This window comes from Trematomus bernacchii, unplaced genomic scaffold (assembly GCF_902827165.1).
Source record: "Trematomus bernacchii unplaced genomic scaffold, fTreBer1.1, whole genome shotgun sequence".
Lineage (NCBI taxonomy): Eukaryota > Metazoa > Chordata > Actinopteri > Perciformes > Nototheniidae > Trematomus > Trematomus bernacchii.
Window position 1 is genome coordinate 4,125,837 of NW_022987778.1, and position 11,956 is coordinate 4,137,792.

The 11,956-nt window shown below is 40.2% G+C and overlaps 1 protein-coding gene across 1 annotated transcript; it reads right to left on the reverse strand.

Annotated features, from left to right (window-relative positions):
- Positions 1-2,192: 2,192 nt before the first annotated feature.
- LOC117497244 (keratin, type I cytoskeletal 13-like) lies at positions 2,193-4,351 on the reverse strand. Its single transcript, XM_034149154.1, has 7 exons — positions 3,838-4,351; positions 3,607-3,689; positions 3,318-3,468; positions 3,051-3,212; positions 2,845-2,970; positions 2,511-2,728; positions 2,193-2,395 (listed from the first exon to the last, which is right to left on the reverse strand). Exons 1-7 carry the CDS (start codon positions 4,294-4,296, stop codon positions 2,317-2,319), a joined length of 1,278 nt encoding a protein of 425 aa, XP_034005045.1. The 5' UTR covers positions 4,297-4,351; the 3' UTR covers positions 2,193-2,316.
- Positions 4,352-11,956: the final 7,605 nt, after the last annotated feature.

An 11,956-nucleotide genomic window follows, 5' to 3' on the forward strand; every position in this document is an offset into this window, starting at 1 on the left:
TGAACGCATGTTGAGGGACACACCTTCTGTGCAAAATTACTATTATTTAAAATATCTTTATGATTTAACAAATTGATTTGACCATTACAAGAGGCATATATCAATAGAATAATACCAAAAAAAGTAAATAAAATCCCTATTTTAAATGTTATATTTGACATGCAAGTTGGTCACCAAGAAGCGGGGACAAGAGAAAAAAAGCAATTTTAGGGGGTGTTCGAGAGCTATTTGATCATTTAAATAATATTTTGAAATCACTTTTTCTATAACTTGATATACATTTTGTCTCAAGACAAGTATGTTTAACACAACAAGTGCATGTTTTAGCTTTTTGGACATGGATTATTTGATTTTTTATATGGGGGACATGAATTGTCCTCCAATTCTGGAATGACCCATATACACTTCTCGCTAGAAATCTAATCAAAAAGCATTTTAATGGCCAAACTATCCTACAATTTAGGATTTTCCAGAGAGGGTTATTTGTGAATATACGACCCACCGGAGCGTTTGCAGTCAACGGGAGCACTAGAGGTCGAAAACTTTAAAACGTGATTATAGGTCGTAATAAGCGCTTGAACAATTGACCTATTTGGTCGTATGAGTTGGAGGACTTGTTGGGTGTATGTTATCTAACGTTAGCATGTATTCGTTTTAGCAGTATCCTGTCATAAACTGGACCTTTACCAAGAGACAACCTCCAGTTTGAAAAAATGAAGGCAATGCAATAGGGCCATAAACTTGCATTCTCTCTATCTGCCAACAGGTTGTACATTGCTGGTCTGTTTGTCTAGAAGTCGGTCACTAAGTCTTATTGTATAGAGGTCTATGACAAAATCAGCCCAATTCTAACTTGATTTAATACCTCAGTAAATATTTATATGTTCTCAATTGCAAAATTCAAGCCTTCCTCAACACAGCTTTATGATCAGTTAGTAAATGATGATCCCATTTAGAGAAAATGAGACGATATAGCAGTGTATGCTCTAGGCTAGGGTGGGGCTATCCTGTGATTGACATGTTGCTAGGCCGGTTATTCCCTTCACAGCGTTCTTTCATGTCATAAAGATTAATAGACACATTTTTTTAGCTAAATTATTTTGTGTCATTGTTCTTCCCCCCTCTTATAGTACATCTTGTTCCAGAAGAGCAAGACGGCAAAGGCCAAAACTCCCAACTCAAGGTTTCAAAACTGTATTCCACAAACCAACCATCACTCTTACCACCGCTTATACATTATACAGTCTATGGCTGTAAAGATTAGGGAATCTTTTTGAAAAAAAAATGCATGCAAATACAAAAAACTACATTTTCATTGCCTGCAAGGTCTATTAAAATCCTTCTAAAATAACTAAATCAGTCGTAGTCTTTACACGCTGCATACCTTGATGAATGTAAAGAAGGTTTGTATCATAATTGAACTATTGCACTTTAATTACACACATTTTATCTTCTCATGCAATTGAATGAGAATAATTCCTTAGAAAAACAACAGCACTTTTTTCTTCCTGCTGCTCATTATTATCTCAGACTGTAGCTGCAGTACTGAGTGTGAAGCAGGGCATTGTTGCATCTCTGGCCTCAATGTGCTTCCTTGGTGTTATCAACCTGCCCTTTAGTTGTAGATGAGTGCATTGATGGGACACACAATTGTGATACGCAACAAACAGAGGCTATGCTCACTCTCTGCTCTGACAAAAAATAAAATACTTGTGGTTTATGTTGTGAAAGTGATTTATGTTGCCTGTGTGTGTGGCAGCAGTGCAACGTGTGGCTGTGGTTCTCGGGTTAGTGTGAATGAAGTGTACATACTTTTAATTGAAAACTCCTGCAAACTGGTGTATTTGTACTCAAACTAAACGTAATCTTCAGCTTTATAAGATAGCATTTACACATATTCTAACCCCACTGCTGAACAATTGATTAATAACATGTGCTCTGCAATGGCATGTGTCGTAGTTGTACCAAAAAAACATTTCACTATATCTCTGCGACACATTTACTGTGTCACACACCCCTATCCACTTTTCATGTGAGCGGGAATGAGTTCTCAAAGTGGGCCTATTCAAGTCTGAGTACGAAGTGCCTCGCTGACTCAAATAACTAAAGCTTGATATTTATTTTCACCAGACCTTTAAGAAAAACGCCACTCTAAAGACATTATTTTGAATTAAGACACAGGACAACATTTTAGTCAGCAAACTGGCAGCCTTTTATTGCATTCACATGTCTATGCAAAGAATGTGTTGGGATCATGTGTTGTGATGGCGGTCCTGAGGTGTGGCCCAATGTGTTGCTTTTTCTGTGCGAGACAGATCAGGTGCTACCGGTAGATTTGGAGACCAGCTGGTTGTCCTTATATTCCTCTGCTGCTGCTGCTGAACCACTGGCACTGCTGCAAGGGGAAGAATCACAGAGCTTCCATTAAATATGATAACAATTCTTCAGTTTACAGACATTGTTATTCGTGTAAAATGAAAGGAAATAATTGTTCTTTGTGGACTACTTACGCGCCCTCTCCGTCCAACAGCCTTCTGTATTCTGCGATCTCCATCTCCAGCCGTGTCTTGATGTCGAGCAACATTTGGTATTCTTGGCCCTGGCGTTCCGTCTCAGCACGCATTTGCGTTAGCTGTTGCTCCAGCGCCGTCACTTGGCTCTGTAGGCTTTGTAACTGCATGGAATACCATCCCCCTGTCTCAGCTAAAGTGCCTTCAAGTGACCCTTTCTGTGGGTGGAAGTTAAAGAGAGCAGGAAGGGAGAGGAGAAAGAGTGAATTAGTAGTAAAATATTTTGGGTGCATCATATTTTTCATTAAATTTGCCGTAGATCATTATCATTTACCATGCTGAGTTGGGACTGTAGCTCGATATCCAGGCCCTGCAGTGTTCGACGTAGCTCAGTAATTTCTGTCTTTGTTGTTTGGAGAACTTCTGTGCTGGCTGCCACCTCCTTGTTCAGATCCTCCGACTATAACAGACACGGGAGAACCTCAATGTAAGGTAGAACTACATATGTGACATATGTAACACTCTATTATCTAGTCTTACCTTTGTTTGGTACCAGGCTTCAAGGTCTTTCGCATTCTTGGCGGCCACAGCCTCATACTGCTCACGGATTTCTGACATAACGAGGGACAGGTCTGGTTGTCTCCCTGCGTCCACCTCAACGTTGATCTGTCCAGTTATCTGGTTTCTCATGAGTGCTAATTCCTGTTGAATAAGAGTTTGGTAAAGTTGTTTGAGTACATTTCAATCTTCATTCTAGCAAATTGAATGAAAGCTCATTCAGATGAACGTCAATCATCCGCTACCCACCTCCTCATGGTTCTTCTTGAGGAAGATCAGCTCCTCCCTGAGGCCTTCAATCTGCATCTCCAGGTCTGATCTGGTCAGCTCATCCAACACTCTCGTCAGACCGGCGATGTCATCCTCCCGTAATTGACGCATGTCTAGCTCATTCTCCCACCTTTGAGGCAGCAATAAATCAGACATCTACACCTCGAAAGCAAAAATATTCACCATGCACATATTGCTTCAGTTAAATTACAAAGATTTTCCATCCAACTATGTCCTAGAAAATTCTGTCTCTGAACTGGATACTTACTTGATTTTGCAGTCGTCTGATGCCACTTTTGCATTGTCAATAGACAGATAGATGCTTCCATTGATTCTGGTGGCTTCCTGGATCTGTGTGATGAAGACAGATTTCATTCGACACAATTATTTCTCTCCAAAATCATGTGCTTTGGGAGTAGACAATGTACATTTCCAACATATTCATCTGGAGATAATTTACATTGTGACTTACTAAGGAATCAGAAGTCATGTGACATACCTTTCCCTGCAGATCAGCGATGGTGGCCTCAAAAGCTGAGTAGTCTCTGGCAGTGGGGGAGGACTTACTCTCCAAGAACTGGCGGATCTTGAGCTCCAGCTCAGCGTTGGCCTGCTCAAGTTTTCGCACCTTATCCAGGTAGGTGGCCAGACGGTCGTTCAGGTTCCTCATAGCCTTCTGATTGGCTGAAGCGTCAAAGCCACCTTCACCTCCGCCTCCAGCTTCACTGGCAAAGCCACCTCCAAGTGAAAAGCTCTTTTGTGCAGTGCTGTAAATATCAGTGGACTTCATAATGCGAGAGGCACTGGAGCTGGAAAAAGCACCCCCAAAACCGCTCGTGTTACTGATGAAGCGTGATCTGTAGCCACTTGCACCGCTCACACTGTTAGATCCTCTCATCCCACCATATGCTCCACCAAATCCTCCACTCTTGCGGGACCCGTGCTCGGAATAACTCATGGTGACGATTGCTCAGGAGATCTGCTTGCCTCAAAGAGAATGACTGAGATGCAATGTTCTGCCTCCTTTTTATCCTGCATGCTGCCTCTGGTGTGGGCGGGGGTGTGTAGGAATGAAGGGAGGAGCATTACCTAAAATGGTTGCTCTGCCCCACCTATCACACACACCCTTGAGGTTCATTTTGTCCAACAATAATAAGGAGAAAGAGGGATTAAGCTTAATCTAAATCTTTCAATTCTTTAAGTTCACTTCTATCTGCAGACCTTATAGTAAACATAATGCCTTCATTACTCCATTTGTACGTTATTATTTTTATTTATATGTGCATGAAGAAATGGCATTCATATGAAGCTTAATTTTTTATTCCTACAAAGTATACTGTATATTGTGAAACAGACACACCCGTTACTGTCCGGTTAGTTATTCAGTCAAATCTGGTTGTTGTCATGTCATGTGTCTTGTGAAATGTGATTGTTTAGCAAGACTGCTATGTTGTCTAGCCTGTTATATTACCAGGCAGCAGTCTGCATAGACCAAGGCAACAAGCATTATATGGACTGTAAAATGGTTCATTGCACTTGTATGGGCTCAGAACAGTCTCATAATACACACATGCACACAAAAGGAGTCACACTTGTATTTCCGGATCCACACTTCTGTTTTTCAATGCACACACAGATTTGTGTTTCGTTTCATATACATGTAAATAAAATCTAAATACAGAAAAAAGTTTTACATGTGTATTTTTGATCCACACATATTTGTTTTCCGTTTAAAACCGCTGCACCTGCAAACACAAACCGCTTTCTGTGCATGGATCGCTGTGCATTCGTGTGTGTTTTTTTTTAGACTCCCCTAACGCTCACCCGATTCGTACTTGTAATTTTTTCTATCTACAGTATAGCCAATCAGATGTCTCCTCAATTCTAAGCCAATCAAATGAGAAGGGTGTACATTTAGTTCAAATCATACAGTGCAAGACGACAAAAGCTGAGCTCTCTGTATTATTGTGCCATCATACATCGCTGTGATAGAATACCAAGAGGGTGTGGCACTGGTGATCCTTAAACAGAGATTTGTGTTAACAACAAACTGGTTGAGTTAGTTTATGAAAAGGTTACTGTAAATAAGAATCAGGGTTAAAAGAGCAATTGTCAATGACATGTCAAGCACCACCATACTGTGAAAAACATGCTTCACTGTGAAAACAGGAGGACAGGAGAATGTCTGTCTCCTGTACATTGAAAAAAATATTCCAATAGCTCAAACATTGTGAAATATAATGCTGACCTAAATAAGACACATTGCACAATATGATAATAGAAATCACTTTAGTCCTAAAACAAACTCAATTGAAAGTAATAGATGACAGTTTGATAATAGGTTGGCTGCTGTTAGGCATCCATATTCCCTCAGGCAGTACAGTTAACATTCAAAGTAATCTCAAATATCTCCCAGGTCTCTCAAGCTGCTCTGCAGGTTACAGGCAGTGCAGGTAAAGGAAAGGATTCAAGCTATAGATAAGGCTGCAGAACTCCCTGCAGAAACTCCCTCTGGAGGGAATTTGGGGATTGTAGCCTTTGCAGACCATTTATATGCACAAAACCTTCTATAACAGGAAAGGGAAAACCCCCAAAACTAAATATGGCGGCTTTAAACAAACCCTCTTTCAACAGACCCAAAAGCATCCGCTAAAGAAAAGCAAGTCAAATATTTTACTCTAATTCTAGCTTGAATTGGCTTTGAAGAATGTATAGACCTAAGTCTTGCAACATAGGCAAACATGATGTTAACTTTAGCTTGGCATGACATTTGGCTCAAACATTAATGTCCCCTTCAGTATCACTTCATCACTTTTATGGCGACCTAAGGTCAACTATATTATTTGTCCAATACTTTGGTTTAAAGGGGCCGCCAGCAAGGAAACACAATTGATTTATATAAAAAAGATGGAGTTTATATGTTCATGACTAAAATAACATTTGATGAAGCGGCAAGATAGAACTTTATATTTTATGATGTTGCTTCAATTTTCCGTGTTTTAATAGTCAGTGAAGTAGGATATGTCGGTATCCATACAGGCACACTGCCTCAAGGTCTTACCTTCGATTTTCAATGCCGAATTTATGCTGAACCGTGCATGGCATGGTACTTTAATCTTTTATGTAACTAAGGCAGAGTGGCTAGGGTGAGGACGTAGCTCACTTGAGTTTTATTTATTTTGTGTGTATGTTATGTGTGTAACACATGCAATTAAGCGCCGTAAAGTAGGGGCATTATGATTACATATACGCGCCTTTAACTATTTGCATAACAACACGCCAATCTCAGGTCCTTCTGAGTTTAAATGTTTTTTTGCTGTGATTAGAGTGAAGTTATTCTTTAATACTTTGTCAGCGGACAGGCCCTAGCTGATCATTACATCAGAATGAATTAAAACACTATTTAAAAACCCACTCCATTATCAATTGACATGTAACGTAACACTTAACCTCCATCAGTCACTTTCTATGCGACTCATAATTGCAGAGCCATTACTAATTGATTGGGACATGAAGCATTGGACTGCATCAGGTGGCCCTGTCATTTGCTTCTGCTCGTATCAACAGACAAACACCCCGTGGGAGTCTTCTTCCATCCTGATTGAAAACATTAGCAGTCTGTTTGCACGAATGCCATGTTTTTTTAGCCTTGTTCTTTATTTACCCGCAAGCCATGTCGCCTGCATGCGAGTCAATACAACATGGAAAAGCAATCTGATGGCAGTTACAAACAAGCCAACTCATATGTTGTTGGAGATTATAATACTATACTTAAACCTGTCAACACCCATTAGATCTTAACATCTGAGATGCTGTAGCTTTTGCAAACATAAAAGTTTCTCACATTGCATTGACGAACAATCCCTGAATGGTACAATGTTCAGTAAACTGCTAATGTTTTGCAGAAAGAGTGAACACAACAGTACATTTACCACAACCTTGGCCCTGTAAAAATGTCTGGGATATTGTATAGAGTAAAAACAACCTGAAGTATATGTCTGAAACGTCTTTATTTAGACCCTCCATGTCTCTGTTGCACTCTCTTGGGTTACCTAATGATTGGTATATTGAACTCAAAGCAGCTAAAGTTACCCACGCTCCCTCTGAGTAATCATGCAATTGCAAAACTTGCCTTCAATGTCATTGGTAGCATAATGAGCCCTGACATTCAACACTTCTCCCTCAGCTGACATGATTGCTACGTTACTGTGATTAGCCCTGACCTTCCATCACCAGGACCACAGTGGTTGCGAACCCGTGTTGCAACTGGTAATGAGTATCAGGACCTGTTACAGCCCTGTGTTAGGGTCAAACTGGAGACAAACCTAACAGAGCAGCAACGGTGACAGTCAGACATGCAGGATTATAACAATTATGGAATGCTTTCATCTGGAGGCACAGGTAATCAGCTTTAGCCCTTTAAAGTAAAAATGATAGGTGATCATTCGAAAGGTTTCAATATGTGAACATTTCCTTATTGCAGGTTTAAGGACAAGCAGCAGCATGGAAAGGAGAGCTGTCACAATGTTCGGCATATCCTATCTTAGAGTGTGTTCCGAAGCTAGTGCTGTCATTGACCAGCCATTAGTGCTTGGCAGCCATGCCTCCAGCATTTCAATGTAAAACTGACATTTAGAAGAGAGCAGAAGACGCTATTGACACTTGGATAGGCAGTAATTAGTTCCCCTTTTAGCATTCATTGTGCGAGGCATTTCATCACTAAATGCCAATTATCATGGCAGCTCCATTGAGCGAGTAACCTTCAGTTATCACTGTAAGCATTAAAGGGAATGGTGCCTTTAAGAATAAGCTGACTTTATCCTAATTCTGACAGGTCTCTTTGACTGTAGTCAGTGATATGGAATAACGTAACATTCAGATATCCAGGGGGATTCACCTATTTCACCTTCTGTGAAAGGCTCTCTTCATGCTTCTGAAAGAACTGTAGCTCAATTATGCAAACAAGATACTCAATGCTATAAAACCCATTGACAGCGGTTCCAAATGTATTTGTGGCTCTCAGATGTAATATAAATTGATTTTTATGTATGATTAATCAACGTACATTTTAGCATGATCAACGTAGGGCCACAATTACATCAATGCATGTGTTCTCAATTGAAAAAGAATGCATGGTAAACATTTCACCCCAGATCCATTTCCCTCCCCTAGTGTGACAGGTAAGGGTCACCAAAGGTAGGTGAGTGTGTGTTAGTATGTATGTGTCTGTGTGTGTTAGGGATGTTAAGATTCACCGATTTGCATCGGTGCACCGGCATAAACGTTCAATATGCACCGGTTGAAAGAGTGCACATCGGCTACAGTTTGGGTTGAACTCGCGATGCATCGATTGTAGCGTCTTTGCATCGGTAAAAAAACGATTCATTCATATAATATCCCCTCATCTTGTCAGCACTCAGCAGAGACGATCTTTGATCTTTGCTTCGCCACTACGGAGGCCGAGAGTCTCAGTTATCAACACACATGGAAGTCGAGGAGAAAGAGAAACACAGCGCACCGAAAAATACCTACAAATCAAACGTTTGACAACACTTCGAATTTTTCAAGAAAGACGGACAAGTTGAAAAATCGCTCGCAAATTGTAAACGATGCCGTGCGGCTTTAAAGTACACAAGTAGTACGAGGAACTTAGCGACGCACATAGAGGCAACATGGGGTCTGCGGCTGAAAAGAGAAACCTGAAAGTTAGACATATGAGTTCAATCACTCAGTGAGGTGTTCTGTCAGTGAGAGTGGTGTTTAGTTTACAACAGCCTGTGACTGCCAATAATAGTTTAAATGTCTTCCTTACAATTGTAAGCAGTTATGAAATACCTGTTTGTGAAAGGTTATTTTCTTTATTGTTCCTATAGAAACCACTGCATTCTGCTCACTGGTGAGTTAGCCTATGAATGAGTGTTAAGCACATCAGGCTGGCAGTTGTATGTGCATTGCACTATGGTAGTTGTTATTTGCACATTGTTAATCCTGGGCATCCTTAAATTGTTTAACTGTGAGGTGTTATAACATTGAACTGTACTCTGGAGAACACTACTACACTTGTGAAAAGGCCAGTTTGTGAAAGGTCCAAGTGTTTGTTTTTTTAAGGTAAAAAAGAAACAGCATGATGGGATGTGCAGTACTAGTAGAGAGAAGCAAATATGTGAAGCACTTTTTTGTTAATGTATGATTTGCTGCATATAAGGAATACAACAAAATCCTCTGTCGTACCATATTGAAGTATCATTATTTTGCATCGTGTTGAATCGCATCGTATCGCCCCGTATCGCATAATGTTGAATCAAATCGTATCGAACTGTATCGCAACAGGGGTGAATCGTATCGTATTGCATCGCCTGGTGTTTCAAAGGTATCGTTAATGTGTCGTATCCTTGGTAGCGTATCGAGATGCGCATCGTATCGGCCTCAGTGATGGAGATGCACATCCCTAGTGTGTGTGTTTTACTGCTTGAAGGAATAGTAAGGTGATGCACAACCTTTATTTTTCATTTCACACATTTCGTAGCAAAGGAGAGAACTTGTGAACCCGGAAAAGGGTCAGTCAAAACCATTCAACCATTAATTTGGATCCATTCATGTTGGGTGCTACTGTGTGTGTGTGTGTGTGTGTGTGTGTGTGTGGGTGTGTGTGTGTGTGTGTGTGTGTGAATATCTGCCTTCAATACCCATGTGTGTGCCACATACACACATGGGTATTGAAGCTCAGAGAGGGATAATCTGGAATGGATCCAGGTTGCGGCTCAGTACAACACACACACACACACACACACACACACACACACACACACACACACACACACACACACACACACACACACACACACACACACACACACACACACACACACACACACACACACACACACACACACACACACACACACACACACACACACACACACACACACACACACACACACACACACACACACACACACCCCCTCTGGCTCTGGTGCAGCAGAATGAACACTGACGCGACATTAACCAGCCCTCTTCAAAAAGTTCTCTGAATAATGCTGCTACTCCAGTAAAAATATCTAATCCAGGTCTCTCACTCTCTGCTGCGTTCAGTCTGATATTTATATTTTACTCCAGCCAACGACGGAGGCAAGTCTGATTTCATCACCTTGTTAAGATTCAATAACTGTGGGAGAAATTGGACTTTAAACCGTGGAGAAGAATTGAATTACAGATTCCCCCACCCATAGGTTTCCCCTTCAGAGTCTGGGAGCTGCTCCAGCAAAAGTACACATCTTATATTTTCTCCCCCTCTTCTTAGGTGTCCTCTTGGTTTTATCTGCATAGACTTTCAATTTCCAGAATCAATTTCCCTTTGACCTTGGATAACCCACTGCTACTGTCAACCGTATTGCTCTGGAGGAAAGTTTTCCTGCTCTGTGGGTCACATTACTCTTAAAAAGTAACCAAACAAAAACAGGAGTAAGCACAATACTTTTTAAGATCATGTTATCATGCAGTGAAAGAGTAAACTATTTGAAACAAACACCAGAAGTGTTTTTTGAAGATGAATGTGGATGGTAGGAATAAGACTGTGTCAAGATGCAATCTTTCTTTTGCTCAATAAGGCAAACAAAATTGCTGTTAAATGGAAAAGTATATGTTAAATACAGCTTAATCAAAGTAAGGCATACAGTAGGGTAAATCAGAAAATATGAGAATTAATAGAAGACAAATTAAAGTAAAACATATATATGTAGGAGAATGGAACAGGAAAAAGGTAATAAGTGTGGAGGTTGAAAAATATGAAATAGTTCTGGAACAAAGTTAGCAAATAATGCTGTATCTAGTAACCAAACATAGATATGGATATGTCCTACATACATTTTATCATATCATATGTACGGTATATATATATATATATATATATATATAAAGCTACCCTGATGTAAAGGAAGTGAAATCATGATGAGTTGTGTGATAGCATCTATAAGTCTCATTATTGAAATGCGACTACCTCTCTCTTGAGGACCGATAGCAGGGAAATGAAAGAACAGTGTTGCCATAGTGCCTCCAATCTTCCTATGGATATACCACAACTCTATCACAAGCTGAGAGCAAATTAAACAGGATCAGGGAGTTGCCATAGTGACGGTCACTTCATCATCTAGGCCAAGAAAATTGAATAGTTAAGAAATGTGAATTAAATTAGAGCTGGGGTAAGAAAATATCCTTTTTTTGAGACATGAAGCTATTTAAAAACAGGAAGTAGAAAGCCAGGGGAGCACTATGTCTCCGTATACAATGTTTTTAGTATACAATATTATACATTCCTGAGAAAACAAATGATTTTGTGGGGATTTGGACAGATATTCACTATCTGTGATGGACTATCACAGATAGTGATAAAAAACTATTACCTGCAAGGCCCTGAAATCCAGTATGGTAACTTAAAGGGGACCTATCATGCAAAATGCACTTTTGTACGTCTTTTATACATGAATGTGTGTCCCCGGTGTTCCAGGGAACTCACCAAGTGTCAGAAAACACAACCCTCTCTATTTTCCTCCATACCCAAATCTCTAAAAAAGGGGCTGCAACGGATCTGATAAAAACTGATCCAGATTTGAACACTGTCC

Coding starts and splice junctions, on each gene's coding strand:
- LOC117497244 (XM_034149154.1), bottom strand. CDS start 4,296: ATGAGTTATTCCGAGCACGGGTCCCGCAAGAGTGGAGGATTTGGTGGA. Junction 3,469..3,606: donor TCAGACGACTGCAAAATCAA/GTAAGTATCCAG, acceptor GCTGCCTCAAAG/GTGGGAGAATGAGCTAGACA. Junction 2,729..2,844: donor TACAGTCCCAACTCAGCATG/GTAAATGATAAT, acceptor TTCCACCCACAG/AAAGGGTCACTTGAAGGCAC.